The 19,545-nt window shown below is 41.8% G+C and overlaps 1 protein-coding gene across 1 annotated transcript in view; it reads right to left on the bottom strand.

The window, feature by feature from the left end:
- Nucleotides 1-19,545, bottom strand: part of LOC126152714 (mucin-19-like) — a 401,377-nt gene that overhangs the window by 175,391 nt on the left and 206,441 nt on the right. The window contains exons 14-16 of the mRNA XM_049916057.1: nucleotides 17,205-17,426; nucleotides 9,604-9,761; nucleotides 3,539-3,789 (exon numbers count right to left, since the gene is read on the bottom strand). Coding sequence (XP_049772014.1) covers nucleotides 3,539-3,789; nucleotides 9,604-9,761; nucleotides 17,205-17,426 — 631 coding nt within the window. The remainder of the gene's footprint in view (nucleotides 1-3,538; nucleotides 3,790-9,603; nucleotides 9,762-17,204; nucleotides 17,427-19,545) is intronic.

Raw genomic sequence — 19,545 nt, 5'->3', positions numbered from 1 at the left:
TCTAGCATGTTTCTGTACATTCGTCAAAGATAGGCAGAAGGTGGACGACGCGCGTAACCCATAGCGTCACCCCTGACAGTGCAAGGTGTGTTACACTGTTCCATTGTTGCGCCAGAACCGAAGAGGACCTAGATCTCTCCTTGCAATGCCATTTGGAAGAGGTGTGGATCTTCTTAGAGAGAGAGAGAGGGGGGGGGGGTCTGGGTGGTGTAGCCTGATTCCTCTCGTCGTGTTCTACGGCCTTCCATGAACCATTCGGCACTCACCCATTGCGCTGCCGAAACTCTTCGTCACACATGAGCAGCAATTTCCGGATGGATGCATCACATTCTCTCATGCCAATAATGCGCCCACTTTCAAACTCACTGATTTGATGATACACTTCGCGCATACGTCTGCGAGGCAAGCAGAACATCTGCTGAAGTAACGCTGATCCATTGCTTTAGGTTTATAGCGCCAAAGAGAGCTGCAGGCACATTTTATCGGTAGGTGGTGTTGCGCCACGATATCGATTTTGACCTTGAACCCGTGGACCAACATGGTTAATATGCTAATCATTTCTGCAGAACATACTAATGTACATGTCCTGTGCATATGAACGTCCTGTCTCTAGTCGTTCAACGGGTTTTGTTTTTTCTGACTGTGAGTGGATTTTATCGTAAGTATCTCATCTTCGTATCTGTCATGGACGCAGAAACAAATGGCCAGCGAGCCGTTAATTAAAAACAGATAACAGTCACGATGATATCGATGGTAGATGCAGTTATGTAAGATTTGTCGAATGGCTGTACAAGCGGTATGGCGAGATTTTCGACTCTGTCCTCCAGTCTTTACGCAATATAATATACAGCTTGTTTTCTAACGACGTAGCTATCAACGAGACATTACACACTTACAGAAAAAAAATTACACCTTTGGAATCGTCTGAATTCCGATGACGGAGGCAGGATTTCGCTTGCTGATTATTCGATTATAGTATTAGAACTATACGTGCACTACATCTACTTCAGCCACCACCTATCGGAAGCAAACCTACTGCGTCATATAACTCGGAATCTGTTTGTAATGCTCAAATTAGTATGAGTGGTTTTTTACGCATGATGTAATATGCTTCTACGTGCGTTGGCTAACACTGATGTAAGGGACTTACTGCAGGCCGACAAAGATTTTCTGTTTTTAGTTTCGTGATGCTTTACTTCTGAATGTTGTTTAGAATTTAAGTGTTTATTCGTTAGAAGTCATAACATAATTCACATCTTTTCTGTTTTTTTTTATTTATTTTTTTTTGTCGCTACGCAAAATTTGTAAACAGACATTGATGTCCTTCAAGACATACCAATTTATTGCGTGTGTGTGTGTGAATTCCTAAGGGACCAAACTGCTGAGGTCATCGCTCCCTATAATATCCCATATTATATATTGAAGTTATGTTTTGTGATATATTACTGATTTAAATACTAAATATTGAATTCATCTATTTGTACTATAAAGCCCAACATGTTACCTTCTCCTTAAAATAATATTTAAAGACAATCTAAGCGAGGACACATTCTCGTCGCATTAAGACATGCGGGAATTTCGCTATTTTGTATGCCTTTCTACCCTATTTATGTCGGTAGCAGCAAATATTTTCACTCGTTTCAGCTGTTGATCGATATGATTAGGTGGGAATAACTAGCGTACTTATCGACTGTTGTTACACAATCCTTTAGTTGAGGAACTGTCACTAATGTGCTAATTATCCGTATAAATCTAGAGTACAGTTATTGTGTTTTACAAAAAGACCACTGCCAGTATCAAATTTCGTCTCTTTTAAAAGTTGTACGCGATGAAATGCTGATCAATACGGTCGATTCCTGAGCATCGGCTTTCAATATGAGGATCTATATTACTCGCACGTAACAAATGAAGCAAAAAAAAAAAAAAAAAAAGTCGAAGCCGGACAGCACCGGCAAAAGGCGGCAATAAACACGGCGATATGAAGCAGCTGTAGTGTTCACTCGTCGCCGGCGCGCTCAAAGCGCAGTTTCCCACAGCGCGGCGACAGAGACGCAAAAAACAGCAGACTGGGGCAGGAGAAGGGCGCGGGTGGGGGGACGCGGTGGACACAGAAACGAAAATTGGCAATGTCGGCCGGCGCCAACATGCGCGCAAATAAACGGAATTGGTCCCTGGGCGAGGGGGGGCAGCCGGCGATACAGGCTGGCGCGCACGCCGCTTCCTTCCCCGTCATGTCCGACCCACGCTAGCGGCACGCGGTAATCGACGAGACGGCTGACCCACTGCGCGGAGGCAGCGTTTCAAGCAGACCGTGCAGCGAGAGAGTCGGGCGAGCTAACTCTTTCAAAGCGGTCACCAGCTGTAACTAGTCACCTTCCACGTAACGTTTACCGCAGGCAGGCTAAGTTTGAAATTCAGGTGCAGTCCGCTATGTTGGGTGTTTGTAAATATTTGCACCACTCTGCGTTCTAAGTCTGTTAAGGGGGGTAGGACGTCAAACGGGCCGACTTGGAGCAGGAGAGGCACCACAGGACATTTTAATTTCCACTGTCTATACTTTTACAAGTAGATTCATAAAACTTTGTCAGCATGACCAGGAAGAATTCAGGATTCACACTCGTAGCAGCGGAAGTACAAAAACAACACAAAATAAATTTTTTTGACATGTGAAATTTCATCATTTTTTCACTTACTGTTGGCTGCTCTTGTTGCTACAGGTACACTTTTCTTCATAAGTAAGAGAGACTGTTCGATAAATTTTGCACAGCATACAAACCATACTTACAGGTGTCTGAAACTCTAGAATCTATTTAATTTATGAAAAAATGAATGAGTTGTTGCGTTTTAAACTTTACGTTTAGAAAAAAATAAAATTTTGTTGTTAATCACCTCAATTTTTACCACAGTTTTTAATAGATTTGGAAAATTCTAGAGTTTCATACACCTGTAAGTATGGTTTGTATGCTGTGCAAAATTCATCAAATAATCTCTCTTACTTGTGAAGAAAAATGTATCTATAGCAACAAATGCAGCCAACAGTAAGTGAAAAAATGATGAAATTTCATATCTAAAAAAATTTATTTTGTTATGTTTTTGCACTTCCACTGCTATGAGTGTGAATCCTGAATCCTTCCTGGTCATGCCGACAAAGTTTTATGAATTTATTTGTAAAAGTATAGACAGTAGCAAATAAAATTCCTGTGGTGCCTCTTCTGCTCAAAGTTGGCCCGTTTAACGTCCTACCCCCCTTAATTCCTTTCGTGCGGTCATAATCACATCTGGCACCGTTTTACAAAAATCACCTACGTACGAATGATAGCTCCGCCAGTATAGTTCCCTTTTATACATCGTGTACGCGTATATCTGTGTATGTGTATGCAGGTAACCGATGACTTTGTCACCTCAGTGTACTTTGAAGGTGAAGTCTTAAAATGAAAATGTGTCACGTGATTGAGCTCAAGTGCTACCAATGTGTGTATGATCACGTCGATGTACAGGTAGGAGAATAGTAAACGCAGTCCTTCCTTTACGTACTCACCGTTGGCGTGTTCGCGGTAGGAGTCGAGGTAGTGGGAGCCGCTGTCGGGCGTGGACTCGCGGCTGTAGGCGGCTGCGCCCGCGGGGAAAACGGGCCCGCGGCTGAAGTTGACGGGTTCGTTAGCCGTCGAGAAGTCCACCGGCTCCGTCTGCTCGTCGCGCGGGGGCGCTGCCGCTGCCGCAGCAGCTGCGGCCGCCGTCGCCGCCGCCGTCAGGTAGGCGCCGCCTGGGTACATGGGGCTCGGCGCGCCGCTGCAACACAAGCAGCCGTCGCTCTTGCTGCTGACGGAGTGTGCCCTCACCATAGGCTGCTGCTTTTCTATCAAGTACGTCGCATACCCTTTTCTGTTCGATCAGTAAGCGCTTTCTCATGACTGTCACTGATTCTCGTCTTTCTTCCCCAGCTTTTCTTTCACCGCGCACCAACACCTTTTCAAAAGAGACTCCCATTTAATTAATACATTGTATCTACAGGCAATTTAAAATATTATGAATGAAATGAAGAAAAAAGTAGTTGGTAGTAGACAATGACTGGACGCATCTCTAAACACATCACTTACAGCCCCAATTAACGCATTACACGTATAACCCATCCCTCATTTTAAGTACAGGATGACACACGGGAGAAGTACGGTTTTTAATGAAATAATACTCAGCCAATTTTAAAATTAATGCATGTTTATTTACACAAAATCAAAGCTCATTATTTGCCATTTTAGTTAAAGTTATTTGTGAAGACTGTTGGTGTCAAGGTGATGTCCATCATTTAGAATGCTGGACTCAAGTCTCTTCTCAAAATCCTCCATCACACGGACTAAAATATCTGCAGGGATGGCAGCAATTTCTAGAATGATTGCATTCTTCAACTCGTCCAAATTTCGTGGTTTGTGGTTATAGACACAGTTCTTAAGGTACCCCCACAGAAAAAAAGTCACATACTGACAAGTTGGGAGACCTGGGAGGCCAAGGAACAATGCCAAAACGTAAGATAATCCGGCCATGAAACATGCGTCTAAGAACTGTCATTGAAGTGTTTGCGGTGTGCGATGTTGCCCCATCCTGTTGGAACCAAACACGTTTTAAAGGGATTCGTCGTCTTCTTAGTTCTGGTTTCAAGAATGTTTCAAGCATACGAATGTAACTAACCGAATTAACAGTAACTGTGGCCCCGTTCTCTTAAAAAAAAAAATAGGGTCCAATAATGCCAACAGAGCCAAGAGCACACCAGACTGTTACTTTTTCTGAGTGTAGAGGACGCTGGTGGATAAGATGTGGATGCTTTGGAGTCCAGTAACGTAGGTTTTTCTTATTCTCGGTCCCGTTTAAATGAAAATGAGCTACATCGCTCATCGATAAAATTTCATTTTCTTTCGATCCCAAAATCACTTGCATTCCGTAAGCGAGGTCTTCTCGTACAGCAAAATCAGTTTCCTTAAGTTGTTCGACAATGAACATTTTGTAGGGATGGAATTTTAATTCTTTATGCAAAATTCGTGTAACCGATTCACGATTGATTCGTAACTCACTAGCATGACGTCTAGCTGACAGTCCAGGGCTTCTGACTGCCGCTTGCCCTACCCTTTCAACATTTTCTGGTGTCATTACTCTGCGTCTCGGGCCAGGATGCTTCTTATCCAGTATGTTTCCAGTTGATCTGAAGTTTTCCACCCATCTGAGGATTGTGTTACGGCTCGGAACAGCTGCATGTCGACCGACATTAAACCGCGCACGAAACAATCGCTGCATAGAAATAATAGACTCACCACTTTTCACGAAACTGTCATAGACAAACACTCGACATTGCAAGTCCCACTGCTCCATAATGACTGAGTAAATGAAATGGCGTCTTGTGTGGATCACGACTATCCCCACCACGACCACCTCCCACCACCGTGCCCTCAGTACTACGCAGTTCAAAACCGTCCGTCTCCCGTGTGTCACCCCGTACTAAATTCTATTTTGTTTCGTAGATCATACATCGGTATTAGATGGCGGCATCTCAGTCTGTATGACACATCTTACATACTCAGTCGAGTGCTATTTCGAGTCTTCTTTCAGACATACGAGCCTATGGATGACATCATTTAACAATAATACTTAGACCTGATTTGCACAGAAGGAGACTAAATTTTTGCTTCCTTGAAACGTTAGTGGTAAAATAAGAAGCCGAATGAACATTTTCTTTCGAAGTGTTAACTGCAGTTTTCCCATTGTAGAGCAACGAGACATTTCTTCACACTACCACATACTGAAATTCCAGTGTGCTGCCATCACACGTTTTGTTGCTCATGTCAACACTTAAATATCAAAGTTGATGTCTTGACTGTGAAGAAATCGTGCGAGATTGCGTCATATGTTCAATTCTCGTTATAAAATCCTGATACTTAAGTTGAAGGCACTGAGCTGTAGTGATAAACTGGGAACCTGACTTAACAACTACAGAAGGATGCTGATTACAATGACGACTACAACAGCAAGATGAAAAGTATTCAAGTGCTACTGACAGACTGGACAAACATAAGACATATTTGGCTTTTAACGACGTTACCGGAATAAAATGGAAGGGGTCGAAAGTTTATCTATCGCTTGTACAGAACCACACCGAGTTATAAAAATTGAGAATGGAAGGGAAACACTAGTTGAGAAGTGGAATGAGACAGAGTTGGAGAATAACCTAGATATTACTCAACTTGTACATAAAACAAGCTATGGGGGAAACCAATTAGAAATTTGGAAATGAAATTAAAATTCTGAAAGAAGGAATAAAAACTTTAAGGTTTGGCAATGATATCGTAATTCCGTCAGACACAGCAACGGGCTTGGAATACCAGTTAAACGAAAAGGATAGTGGAATTATGTTTATACGAGTAGATGAATTAAATGAGGCAATGCTGACGGAATTAGATTAGTAAATGAGGCACTAAAAGTGTTGGCTAAGTTGTGGTATTTGTATAGCAATATAAGTGATGATTGCAGAAGTAAAGAGGATAAAAATACAGACTGGCCAAAGCTAGACAGATTTTTCTGAAAAAGATAAATTTGTTAACATCGAATATAAATATAAGGTTATGAAGTATCTGCTGGAGCAGCCGAATACAGAAGTGAAACGCGGACGATAAACAGTACAGGCAAGAAGTGAATTCAAGTCTTTAAAACGTGATGTTACAGAACTACGCAGAGAATTATGCAGAGAAGAAGAGACTTAGTCGTGATAAATAGCGTGGAGAGCTTCACTGAACCAGTCTTCTAATTGAAGGCTACAATACAATAGTAGTCTTTTCAGGTCAGTGCACTTGTCGCACGTTTTCCAGTATGAAGATGCCAGGAAAGCTTTGCTTGTAATTCTTGATATCTTTCTACGGTTGCAATAATCTGTTCGTTAGACTAAAAACTTTTTCCAGCTATACATTTCTTTAAATGTGGGGAAAAATAGAATTCGGAAGAGCCAAGCCTCATGAGCAGAGCGGATTCTTAACAGTTCGCTATTCAAATGCTTCAGTGTTAACCATAGTCAGAGAATTTCGGTGATCAGCTGCAATGCCTTGATGATATATTTTTTTCGTTTGCAATAGAAATCTCTAATGCTTTTTTTATCCATTTAATACAAAAAACTGAAACATTGTTGCATCCTAGAAAACACCGGCCTTAACCTTTCCTGCTGCCTGTGCGTCCTTTTTTTTTCTTTCTTTTTTAATGGTATTCTACTCACTGCTATGACTGTTATTTGGTTTTTCTAGTCCAGTAGCTTACTCAAGTCCCATCTACAATAGAAAATTTAGTTTTACTCAACTTTCAACAAATTCGGCACTTACGTTGCACAAAGTTGCTCCATGGTTAATTCTTTCCTTGATATAGTTATGGCATCTGCCATTTTATACACCTTTAATCGCCGATCGTCCAATACTATATTATGCATTATCTCGATGTTGTTCCTTGATTAAAATCCAATGTTTTAATTCTGTAATAATCGTCATATAGCTGTTTGAATAATGTAAGTGTTCGCCTTGCACCTCATGTCAATTAATTCGGACTTTAAATTGCTTACTTGTGATTGTTCACCATCCATCTCAAGACAATTATTTTGGACTTGAAATCGGTCACATTCTAACCGCTCCGTGTCTCAGTTTGCGGTGGTAGCTCGTACGCCTTCTGTAATAGCATACGTTTTACGACATAACACATACTCATTTAACGCCTCGCTCTTGGTTCCGGGCCAAAAAACAAAAGGAAGGAAGTGTGAGAGGAATTTACGGCGCCTGTGACAGAGAGAGTGTCTGGCAGTTAGGCGTGCCGCACTCGGCGCTGCGGCAATGCTAATGCGCCGCTGTAAACAAGGCCCATCTCGCGCGGAGGCAGCGCGGCCTGCCTCGTTACGGCCCGCAAAAACGGCGCCGACGCCGAACTCACCAGCCTCTCCCCCCCCCTTCCCCGACGACTCTCTCTGCTGAGTCCTCCTCGTGATGGGCGCCCGTCCGCACCACTATCATTGTTCAGATGAGGCGCTAGGAGTTTTATTTCCGTTGTCTCGCATCCTTATACTTTTGTACTTCTTCGCTTTCCTCGAAGAGCATACCACCAGCTGAGTTAGATACCTTTTCAGTGCTACGTTTTCTTTATTTTCTAGAGGATGCTTGTGAAAGGCGTCACGTCGGTAAAACAATATACTGTATTCGGTAAAACTTATAGCAATTGCGCCTCTGCCAGGCACTTAAATGTGATTTGCAGAGTGTCCATGTAGATGTAGATGTAGATCGACGTTAATTTTAGGTCTTTTGTATTTTGCTAAATATCTTCAGACTTCCATCGGTTCCATAGTGACAGAATAATATTTGAAGTGTAGTCGGAATTAGATATGTACACAGAAGACATTGAGCATGGGAGAAATATCAGTAGCTGATGTGTAGTATCAAGGCGCTGCCATAGTAACAGGTGTGACTGAACCAGAAATGGATTTATATTATTAAGAAGAATGTGTAAAAGGTAGCACAACAAGTTTATAATTGAATGACGTTATTTCGAGATTCGTTTGACTCCAAATTAGCTACAAAATCCAATCTAATACGCTGACGCACTGTTCTTCTTCCTTATCAATGAACTCATTACATAAAGGAGACGCACATGTATCACTTGATGGAAGACCTTAATACAGCAAGCTTAGAATAGGACTGATATCCAATACAATAACACTAATATAACGCATCACAAAAATAACGAAAAGAAACTAGTAATTGACATGGAATCATAGTCTGAGCTTGTATACATAGGACAGTTGAAGACAATGACTGGATAGACAGGAAAATAAACCCTGGAGTAAAAATGGTGTAGAATGTTTTTGATATAGAGAACAGGTTTGTCAACACTAAGCTTCCAAAGTGTTGGGGGACCCAAACTAGTTACTCGATCAGTAAAAAGGACTACCAAATGCATTGATCAGAATGCGAAATGCGAGTTGTCAGAAGAAGCAACTCGGGCGGAAACTGAAAAAATAACAAAAATAGTACTAGACAATTTATATAAATCATATGTTACCTTTTCTTGAGCGAAATGAAACATTTCCGAATGACAGCGATGAATTTGGAAACGATTCGTAAAAGTTATTAGCATAGATGGGATGGAAATTTCAGAGAACTTTTGAACGATCGAAACTGCTGACGCTCCAAAATAATGTCGGTTATTTATCATTTTTCCGTAATGGAATTACTAAGTTTGTATTGAAATATTATCTTGCGGTTCCACTGAATAATTAGGTAACGGTATTTTCCAGTTCATTTGCGAAATATGTGGACGGATGTTATAGCTTTGTTAATATACTATATTGATGCCTTTTTCTATTCTACTTTTTAAGCGTCTTTTGACATGAAAACGATTATACAACCAGTCGACTATTGTTATCACAGTATGTTTTGCTTGAGACATCAAGCGACACAACAGCGAACCATTGGGTAACAGGATAATATTTCTGATACAAGGTGGCACGTCACAGAGAACTTGATTAGAGAGATTTTTTACAGTAATAATCATTTGACTGAGACTACTGGAATGATGTCGTGAGAGACAGACTCTGACCTCGCGGGCACCCTGCTGACGCTGAGGTCCAGAGTCTGTCCCTGCGGGCTGGGCACGTGCGGACTGGCGGAGAGGTGTGGACTGGTCGCCGCCTGCGGGCTGGAGCCCCGCGGACCGGCGTAGTGCGGGCTCAGGCTGCTCGCGCCGTATGCCGGGCCCTGCAACAGAACAACTTTCTACTTCATGTTGCCGTTTGGAGGCTGTGTCAGTTCCCGCAGTGGTCAAACAGCGTGTGACGGATCGGACGGCAAACTGTCTCGAACGGCCTGTGAAATAATATTCTATAGGTTACAAATAATTCATCTTATCGTCTTGTGATGGTTTTGGGACCTCGGGTAGGGGACACAAGGAAACTTTCTATACATCGCAATATCTGACCACGGAAATGGTAAAAGAACTCAACATAAACAACCAGTGAGGGTGCGTGATGGAAATAAAAATATGTGTAATTAATATATCTGTGGAAGTTGTTAGCCGTCATAATGCGTAGTAACTGTGGTGGGTGTTTTCCGAATGGGGAAAGCTGAGAAACAAGTCCGTGCTGCTTATGGGACAACACGCTAAAATGACGTCATCAGAGGCTTACTCTAGTTTTGAGATCGACGGCTTGTTGGAAATTTTAAAGTCATTTGTGTTTAGTGTATGTTAACGATTGGCATAATAAGAATCCGGATTCATGTGTAGTTCGTCTGTAAGCCGATTAGCGAGTAGTGCTTGTGGTGGGGAAAGTGGCCCTTTCTGCAAGAACGCGTAACCTGCTGTACAGGCACATTAAGAATCTCTTTCCCGTCTAACAGTGGAACGCAGATACTGTTGATGTCGCTTTTTTGCGTTAGTTCTGTAGCTGATAAAGTCTCGCTTCCGTATAGCGTTTATACATTTAGTGGAAAATAAGCACTCTCAGCCGTGCCTGAGCATTGCGTTGCCAGCGATTTAAAAGACGTGCCGCGGAAAGGCCGGAAGAACATTAGGAAACAGCCTTTAGGTCCTCCTCGCGACGTAGTTGATCAGAGAGAGTGGAGAATCGCTTGGTCTCTCTTAAAAATTTACCCACAGTCAGTAGCATATAACACGAGGTAATGAGGGTTGGTTATAAGATCGTTGAATGGACAACACTGACGCTCCTGTGAACTGATATCAGGTAGAGGTTTTGATTTTAGGTTCGTGTCATATTAACCCTTTAAGCTTTGAGAATGTTTGACAAGTAGACAGAGAGGAACACACTAAGAGCAACTGAGTGTTTCTACTAACGAGAACCTCTTCAAAATGAGTTAATACCAGTATATTCGATGCGTCCATCTCAAATGTCTTCGAAGGTATCACTTTCAGTAATGTTATGGATGAATGAGCTGTGGTGGAGTTAGTGTTCCCTCACAGATGACGGGTTGTGGCTCTTTAAGATCCTTGAGATTATTAGGAGAGCTTGGAAGCCTTGAATAAAATTCTGATGCTTAACAGGGCAGATGATTCAGCTTACCCTTTTCTCGCATGATACCCTGCGAAACATGTGTGATGGCGACAGGCAGATTCATATTTCTAGATTTCCCGAGTGAGTTTACACGGTACCCCACTGTAGATTCTTAACGAAGGTAAGAGTATACGGAATAGGTTCCTAGGTATATGAATGGGTCGAAGATTTCTTAAGTAATAGAAACCTAAACATAGTCGTCAGGAATGTCCCAGGGAAACGTGAGAGGCTCGCTCGTATTCTTTGTAAACATAAATAATCTCACGGTCAGAGTGAGCACCTATCTGTGGCTGTTTGCTGATGATGCTGTGGTATACCGTAAGGTATTTTCGCTGAGTGATTTTTAAGAGGATATAACATGACTTGACAAAACTTCTGGTCGCTGCGATGAATGACAACTTGCTTTAAATGTAGAGAAATCAAAGTTAATATTGATGAGTAGGATAAAACAACGTGGCGTTACTAGTCCAATACTTGACACAGTCTCGTCGATTAAATATCTGACGTAACGCAGCGGAAGCCATGTGAAATGCAAGGAGAATGTGAGGATCGTGGTAGAGAAGGTGAAAATTCTACTTCGGTGTATTTGTTCATCTGTAAAGGAGAACTCGTATGGAACACTAGTGCGATCCACTCTTGGGTACTGCTCGACTGGTTGGGTTCCCCATCAGGTCGGATTAAAGCGTAGCATCGAAGCAATTCAGAGGTGGGCTGCTAGGTTTGTTATAGGTCGGCTCGATCAACAAGCGAGTGTTACGGGACGCTTCGTGAACTCAAGTGGGAAGGAAAGACGACATGGTTTCGTGCAGCACAATTGAGAAAGTTTAGAGAACCGCTTGAAGATTGCTGCGGAACGATACTACATTTCGCGCAAAGACCACGACGATCGGATAAGAGTAATTAGGGCTCATACGGAGGAATATAGACAATCGTTTGTCGCTCACTCTATGTGCGAGTTAACCAGGATAGGAAATGACTAATAGTGGTGGAAGGTGCCCTATGCCACACACCATATGGTGGCTTGCGGGGTATGTGTGTAGGTGAACATGTAGAACTGGAAATATCTCGACATGAGAATTATTTCTGAAGGAAATACTTTTAACCTTATCATCATGTGAAACATGAGGCACCATGTGATCTAGGGGAGCAGAAACGCTTTATGGATGAATTATTCGTAAGAATTGCAAAAATGAGTCTATTTCACGGAGCATCTAAGAGTAGTGTGTTGAACTCATACTTTAAAGCACTTGGAGAAATGTGTACAATACATTCACTGTGACGGCTACTCCCATGGCAACATCTCCTTGTAAGTATTATGCTATCACTGAATGAAGTGCAGTATAATCATGTTTCCTTGTTGTGATGTGATATATTCCGCGTTACATTGTGTGCAGTGAGCAAATTTTTCGTTTGTGTGGCTATATTGTTCGTAGTTGCTTTATGATTGTTGAAGGTATTTTAATTCCTCTTATAGCTGCGAAAATCGGAATTAAATTTCTTTCCATGAGCAAAGCCTATTATAATAACCTCCAACAATTATTTGAAAACTATAGAAATAATAATTTGGGAAATAACAGCGGAAAGCGAACAATAGCTTGTTGTCTCGCTTAGAGATTTGATGCCACTGTCGAATTCATGCAAGTTTTTAATCTGATATAAAAGAAAGATAAAATTTACTCGCCTGTCTTTTAGAGTTCGAGATTTTAGTCGAAAATGCTAGGATTAATAATTAAAAATGAGTGGCGAAATGATGCTGACTGTGGCACTGTTAGTTTACGACACTGACTAGCAAGTAATACAAGTAACAAAGAAACAGGAGATATCTTTACACGGGATCATTAATATTTATCGTCTTGTTGACAACTCATAATTAATGTTTTCTATGAAATGTCTCCGAATTATTTCAGTTTGTGACTTTAGTAGTAGATATTAAATGTGTGAACACTATTAAGAAAAGTGTACCAGAGTCAGTTCTGCGAGAAATGACCGAAAGGCATAACACGAGCTGGAAGATGCAAATAACGATAAGTGGCAGAATAGTTAGCACTTTAATTCGTATTGTTGCTGTCAGAGACCATGACTACTGAAAGTCTAGCCTTGAAGTCTCCAAACTATTATATTCTAAAACAAAATTAAAATGTAATAGTGTCAAACAATTACAAAGTCTTAGTAATTGCCTCCTGATGTATGGTGAAGATATTACAAATTGATTAATGTAACCAAGAGTGACTGAATTTGAGATAGGTGCAGTATTGCCGCGAGTGTGTTTCTGTCGCCATGGCGAATGGAATGCTTGGGAGTGTGACATCTCTAGAATGAAGTCAGGCGCTGTACTGTGAGACAATCGAACGCGGATGGGTAAGACGCGCGATGTAACCGCATTTGATCGCGGAAATGTCGTGGGACGCGAATTGTGCAGCAGTACAACTCTGAGGTTCTGCAGGCTACTGTCTTAGGGATGCACGGAGAGTACCTTGGTTCTTGGAAAACAGCCAGTCTAGGACAATGCTGGAACAGGTAATGGAAAGATGAAATACTGTCGCGGATAGGTCCGTCATCGTTTCTCACTGGCGGACAATACAGAAACCAACAGTCGGGTCGTTTATGACAAGTTGTTCAACTATGTTATCTCGCAGAAGATTTGTGCCTTCGCGGCATCGCACCAGGTTTGTATTATAATGCTTTGAGGAACACTCCACGAACACGACCATACCTGTATTTCATGCCCCCTCCCTCACTCAGCTCACTTGACCTATATCCCAGTGTAGGACACCATCGAGTAATATTTGCGTGACTTAACTGAGTTACGACCAATCTCCGAAAGTTGTTGGCGCTGAATGAACGGTCATCACTCAGTATGGCTCCTCAATGCTTTTATTATCTCGTGGTGTTCGTGCGACGAATCGTCGCCGGCATTGTGGTGAAAAAGGTTGCTAATTCAGCGCTCTTGGATATGTTTGTCAGAGTTAAGGAAAGAGCTTTTTATGTAATGTTTGTTTCCCTAGGAAGCTACGGATTCATAATGTGACTAGTCATGCACAATCCTCTTGCATGTCGGGTGCGAAAGCAACCATTTTCCTTGGCAACTACACACGTCACACTATGATTTAGAAGAACGGTCTAGCGGTCACTAGCACCCACTCTTGATTCTTCACTGCCTCACGCACAGAGCGTGATTGGCTCTTACTCGGACTCAGTGTGCTCGACAAATGAACACTAACTGCCTTTATGGCCGCAATTTGTGAAAGCACTGCTACCAGGGGAGATAAAGCAGCAGCCAGCTGCAAGTGGTCGATGGAGATGATTAACAGCGGTTCTCCTCACCCATAAAAAGCAATACATCGCTTCGTTGACCAGTGAAAGCGAAAGTGAGGGCGGACGAAACGGGTCCTAAATGGTTCGTAGTGGCTGCTATTTGGAAAATAAGTGACGCGTTTCGATATGAAGCTTCTGTTCTTTCGAACAAGTCCGAAGCCATGGAAATGGTTTCGAGCTGAAAACGTAAATAGCACTGGTAATCACAAAAAAGCAATGTGACATCTGTCACGTAGATTAAAAACCACAATTTACATCGGATGACATTAACTGTAAATATCGATTTAGTGCATCATTATCTGATAATATCGAAAAGTAACGCCGTCGATTGCAATAGTAAGTCTATTCAATAATGTTAAAAACTTATTTTGTGATTGTATCTTATTATTGTGTGTTCTTTGGTTCATAATTTACCAAGTGACCATTAAAAGCTTTTCACATTCAAAGAACTATGTGCGGCGAAGTAAATATAAGGCAAAGGCCGGTGAAAAAAGTCGTAGTCAAGTGAAATACTATAATTCCGTTGGCACTTTGCTACCGAAACAAATTCTTCAAAGACTGTTATACATCTTGTTAACATAAAAAATACTATGATAGGATTCATCAGGACACTGAAAAGTGCCTGGCTTTTTCCTCCATGCATTACTTACCATAACAGCCAGTTTTTGGCATTGCGGAGATGTCCTGTGTTAGCCGCTGTTTTATCCGATTTATTAGAGAAACTTGCTGAGAGTCTTTTTTTTACTTCTTCGCCCCAATTCATTTAAATCGACGGCTTATTGGAAACATCGTTGCAGAAATGTATGAAGTAATTATTTATTCAAATAAACTGTACACCTTTGTACGTTCCTGTCTGTTTAACACACTGACGGCTGCATGCATAGTGAGGGATGTTTCTTCGCCAGGTGAGACCAGTCAACGGCGTCAGACCTGAGCCTCTGCTGTGGCCAACGGCGGCCTTGTGATACTGTAGTCAACGTATTAATAACTAAGCAAGTTGGTGGATATTTGCTGCTTCTAATGTACAGTTGTTGGAAGACAACGATCGAAGATTTACAGGCATGAAATGGCGTTTGCCTTCTTCTTACGTTCTAGAATGTTTTCTCGGCCGTATTGATGTTTCATTATTTTGTCAGATGCACATGAAGTTCCGAACACACTTTTCAAATCATCTCTAAGTTCTACATATTTAATATTATAATTTTTGTTACAATCTCTTTTTCACGTTTATCTTCGTGTTGTTTAATGATTGAAGCTTATATTCCAGGCATCGTTTCTAAACTGAGAAGTTCTTTGGCGTGACTTTCGAGGGTGTGTGTGCGCCTGCTGACCCCAGTGACTTTTAGTTAAACCACATATCCGTCTGTAGGCTGTTGAATTCACTACCTCTCTTTCGTATTCACGCCTTCGTTTTCATAGATAAGGATCGAAAGCCTAAATTATTCATGAGCTGCTTAATTTTTGTAGCTTATATTTTGTCGTGTGGCATTTTTATTCCTGCTACTGAGCATTATAACGATATGTTTACGTAATGTATATACATAAACATGCAGTTATAAATGTCCCCGTTCGTAGTCGCTAATTGTAACAATATGTTTACTTTTGTGCTGTAACATATAGCCATAATGAGTGGTAGAAATACATTTGCGAACGCCGACCGTGTGCGGCTGTTTCTTGTTGGATCGTCTGATCAGTCGGAAGTTGCATTGCAGAGGAGAGTAAATGCCTATTCAAAATATAATTATTTTTGGATAGTTCAACATGAATTTCCTAATGGACCGTAGTTTATCATGTATTTACCAGTAGAATATGGCGCGGAGAAAATATTTCGCCGCATGCAACTTCCGTCCGATTTCGACGAAAGAATTCGTGACTGTGAACTCTCTATTTGGCAGAAACATAAAGAAAATTAAATAACTTCATGAAAGAGTGAGACATAGATTCTATACTAAGTAAATAATCCATATACCAGTTCCATTTAACTCTGAATTTATGACAATTAATAGATGAACTTACACTGCAATGAAGGATTTAACATGGATGCCGTTTTGACTGGCACTTCTCTTCTCGTAATGAAACTAATTCCTTTGACGTTTTCACATACACGTCGCACAATAAATCTACTGCTATCCAATATTGCACTTTTACTTTACACTAAAATAATATTATTTTTAACAATAATAATATCGGCGGCAAGACATGCGCGTCCGACACAAGTTACAAGAGACAAGAGAAAATGAGTAACTGAGTAACTGAGTAACTGTTCATCGAGAATATCTCGTGCCTCAAAAGAATGTGTAAAAGTGTTCTTCTTCTGTCCGTTTTCCGCGCCGCGGTTTTCAAAGACAGGAACTCACTGCATCTCTGACGGCGCTTCGACAATAAACACGTTACGTCACAGGACGTTCACCTTTTACATTCTCGCAACATTATTTGCTAACTGTAGCTGTTGCCGAGCGACTGCTCGATTAGTGAATGATTTAAAATGATAAGGCAATCACATAATGTTACACTATTGTAATCTTGACCAGAAACATCGTGAAGTCTCGATTATTATACTGCTTAACTGTCTTATGTCTTATATTAAACTGTCACTCCTGTAGTGATACAACATGTCAAGGATTACATGAAAGTGTTCTGTAACTGAATTAAATACACGCCTCTCGTAACTTTGGTATCTTCAATTGACATACATATAAGCAGGTCTTAAATGTAGTTTAAACGCTTACCTGTAACTCAAGAAAGGCTCATCCGTCGATCCCCTCTGGTGAACCGGAGTGCGAGCAGGGCAGTAAGAGGGCAGAGCTGCTTGCCTTACCTGCGGGCTGGTGGAGGTGACGCTGGACGTGGACAGGTCCATGACGGAGCCGCCGGGTGAGGTGTTGCCCTTGAGCTGGCCTGCCGCTACACACTTGACGGACAGGTTGATGGCCGAGGAGAAGCCGGGCGGCAGCGCCCCGCCGTTGGGATCGAAGTGGTACATGGGGCGCGGGTACAGCGGCTCTGTCACCGGTTCCGTCTTCAGCAGCGGCAGCTGCTCCTGCGGCTGCAGATTCGGCTGCTGCTGCTGTTGCTGCTGCGGCTGCTGCTATGGCACCCAACACACAACCATTGTTTTTGAGTTACAGAGGGGACAATTTGGATAAGCAGTCCCATAGTGGGAACAAACTAATGAAGCGCAAATTCAATCAGAGCTTCTAGCTCTTACTTTTGCAGTCCATCACTTACAGGAGACTGTTCTGGCATCGCTGTATTAAATTTATTAACCTCTTTCTGCACGATTTTATCGAACTTGGCGTATATTATCATGATTGGCTTCTTTCAGCCAATTTGGCTGCGACACCTTATTTTGATTCGAGATAAGCGGATACCAGAACTGTTGAGTCACTCGTCCTGTATGGGTTAGTAAATGTAACACACAGGACGTTTTTCATGAAATGCAAAAGAGTCAAAATACAATTTGCATGATTGGAAATGGTTGCTAATGAACATGTTGGGCGCCATAGCGGATAGCTCAATGATGCAGTCGGCTCACGGAAACAAATCCAGTGACAGCGCCTCTTACTGAAGGCAACAAGCATCTGCTCAGGACCACGTAGCTTTGCTTTCACGTGCTCTGTATGCCACAGAGTTTCACAGCCAAAAACACTGATCTTACCAGTTGTCCTCCGCTGTAGCAGATGCTTGTGCCTATATAATTGACAGTGCACAGAGTTGGTTTTCAACAAACCGGATATCCCGTTCTTCTTACGGCGATCCTGCAGGCAGCTTTGCACCGCCTCTGTCGCAGTGCTCTTCTCCGTCATCTGGAGGGGGGAGAGCTTCGTCCACACAAACATGCATTGACTTACTTCATGCTTGTTCCAGAAGTACTGAGAAGCCAGAGTACAATGAGTGTTAGAGCTAACCAATTACACGTATATAATATTAATTTTGTACTATTTATGTACAAGATGATGGCAGCGATGCTTTGTACAGCGCTTATATAATTAAATAGCCCACGAAAGGACCAACTGTAATACGAGTCAGCGAGTGAGAAACTACTTTTACAATTACATTCACTGCGGACTGCAGTGCAACACAAAATACCATGTTGAGAACACTACACATTCCAGCGGACAGTGTTCTGTCGTTTAATCCACGAACAAGCTGATGTGTTAGCTTCAGTGAACTAAGAGTAGTCTGGTATGTTCCTAGAATTATTATTTGACGGAAATTTGCTTGTTTCTGCTTCGACGAGACTAAAGTTACAGACATTCCTCTTGGGAAGAGAGGTTATTCTTTGTGAAAGATAAAATCTGATTTGAGACAGAAGCACTGATTGAAGTTAAATAATACTTTAATTAGCGTTTCATCCATGTTTATAAAATGTTAGTTTATAAAACGTTAGTATTCACAATTATCCAATATCGTATTCAGAAGAGTCGCTTGCTGGCCGCTCGGCACGCTGCTATGGCTGTGGGTAACAAAAACGAGACGGAGTGTCGCGGCTGTTACGTTAGACTGTGCTTTCACTTTGTTCACGTGCTACGTCTTGTACTGCGACACATACGAGTACAGTGAAGTTGTGCGGAATGACTGGGTTTCTATGCGCTATTGAAGTTCAGAATTCAGACGATTGTCTTACAACGTAATTTATTTCGAACTACGTGCATTTTGAGGAAAATGTTTCATCTCCACTGTCGACAGTATCGGAAAACACATTTCGACTTTACTGTTTAGCAACGGCAGTTGATATTTGTTTCTTCGAAAGGCCGGCCGCTGTGGCCGAGCGGTTCTAGGCACTTCAGTCTGGAACCGTGCGATCGTTACGGTCGCAGGTTCGAATCCTGCCTCAGGCATGGATGTGTGTGATGTCCTTATATTAGTTAGGTTTAAGTAGTTCTAAGTTCTAGGGGACTGATGACCTCAGATGTTAAGTCCCATAGTGCTCCGAGCCATTTGAACCATTTTTTTCTTCGTAAGGCCTTTAGCTGCCACACTTTCGTGATACTAATGCCTTTATATTCTTTTTATTTCGCTAATTGAGTTGTTAAAAGACTGATTACAGGTTAGTGTGGTTAAGGGATATATCTAGTAAAAGACCTTTAGATTTCAGTAACTTGTATTTGTTATTTTTTTATTTTCTCAAAATGGTTCAAATGGCTCTGAGCACTATG

This window comes from Schistocerca cancellata, chromosome 1, assembly GCF_023864275.1.
Source record: "Schistocerca cancellata isolate TAMUIC-IGC-003103 chromosome 1, iqSchCanc2.1, whole genome shotgun sequence".
Taxonomy (NCBI): Eukaryota; Metazoa; Arthropoda; class Insecta; order Orthoptera; family Acrididae; genus Schistocerca; species Schistocerca cancellata.
Note: the sequence above shows the minus strand (reverse complement) of the source record. Positions and strands in the feature narration are given on the sequence as shown.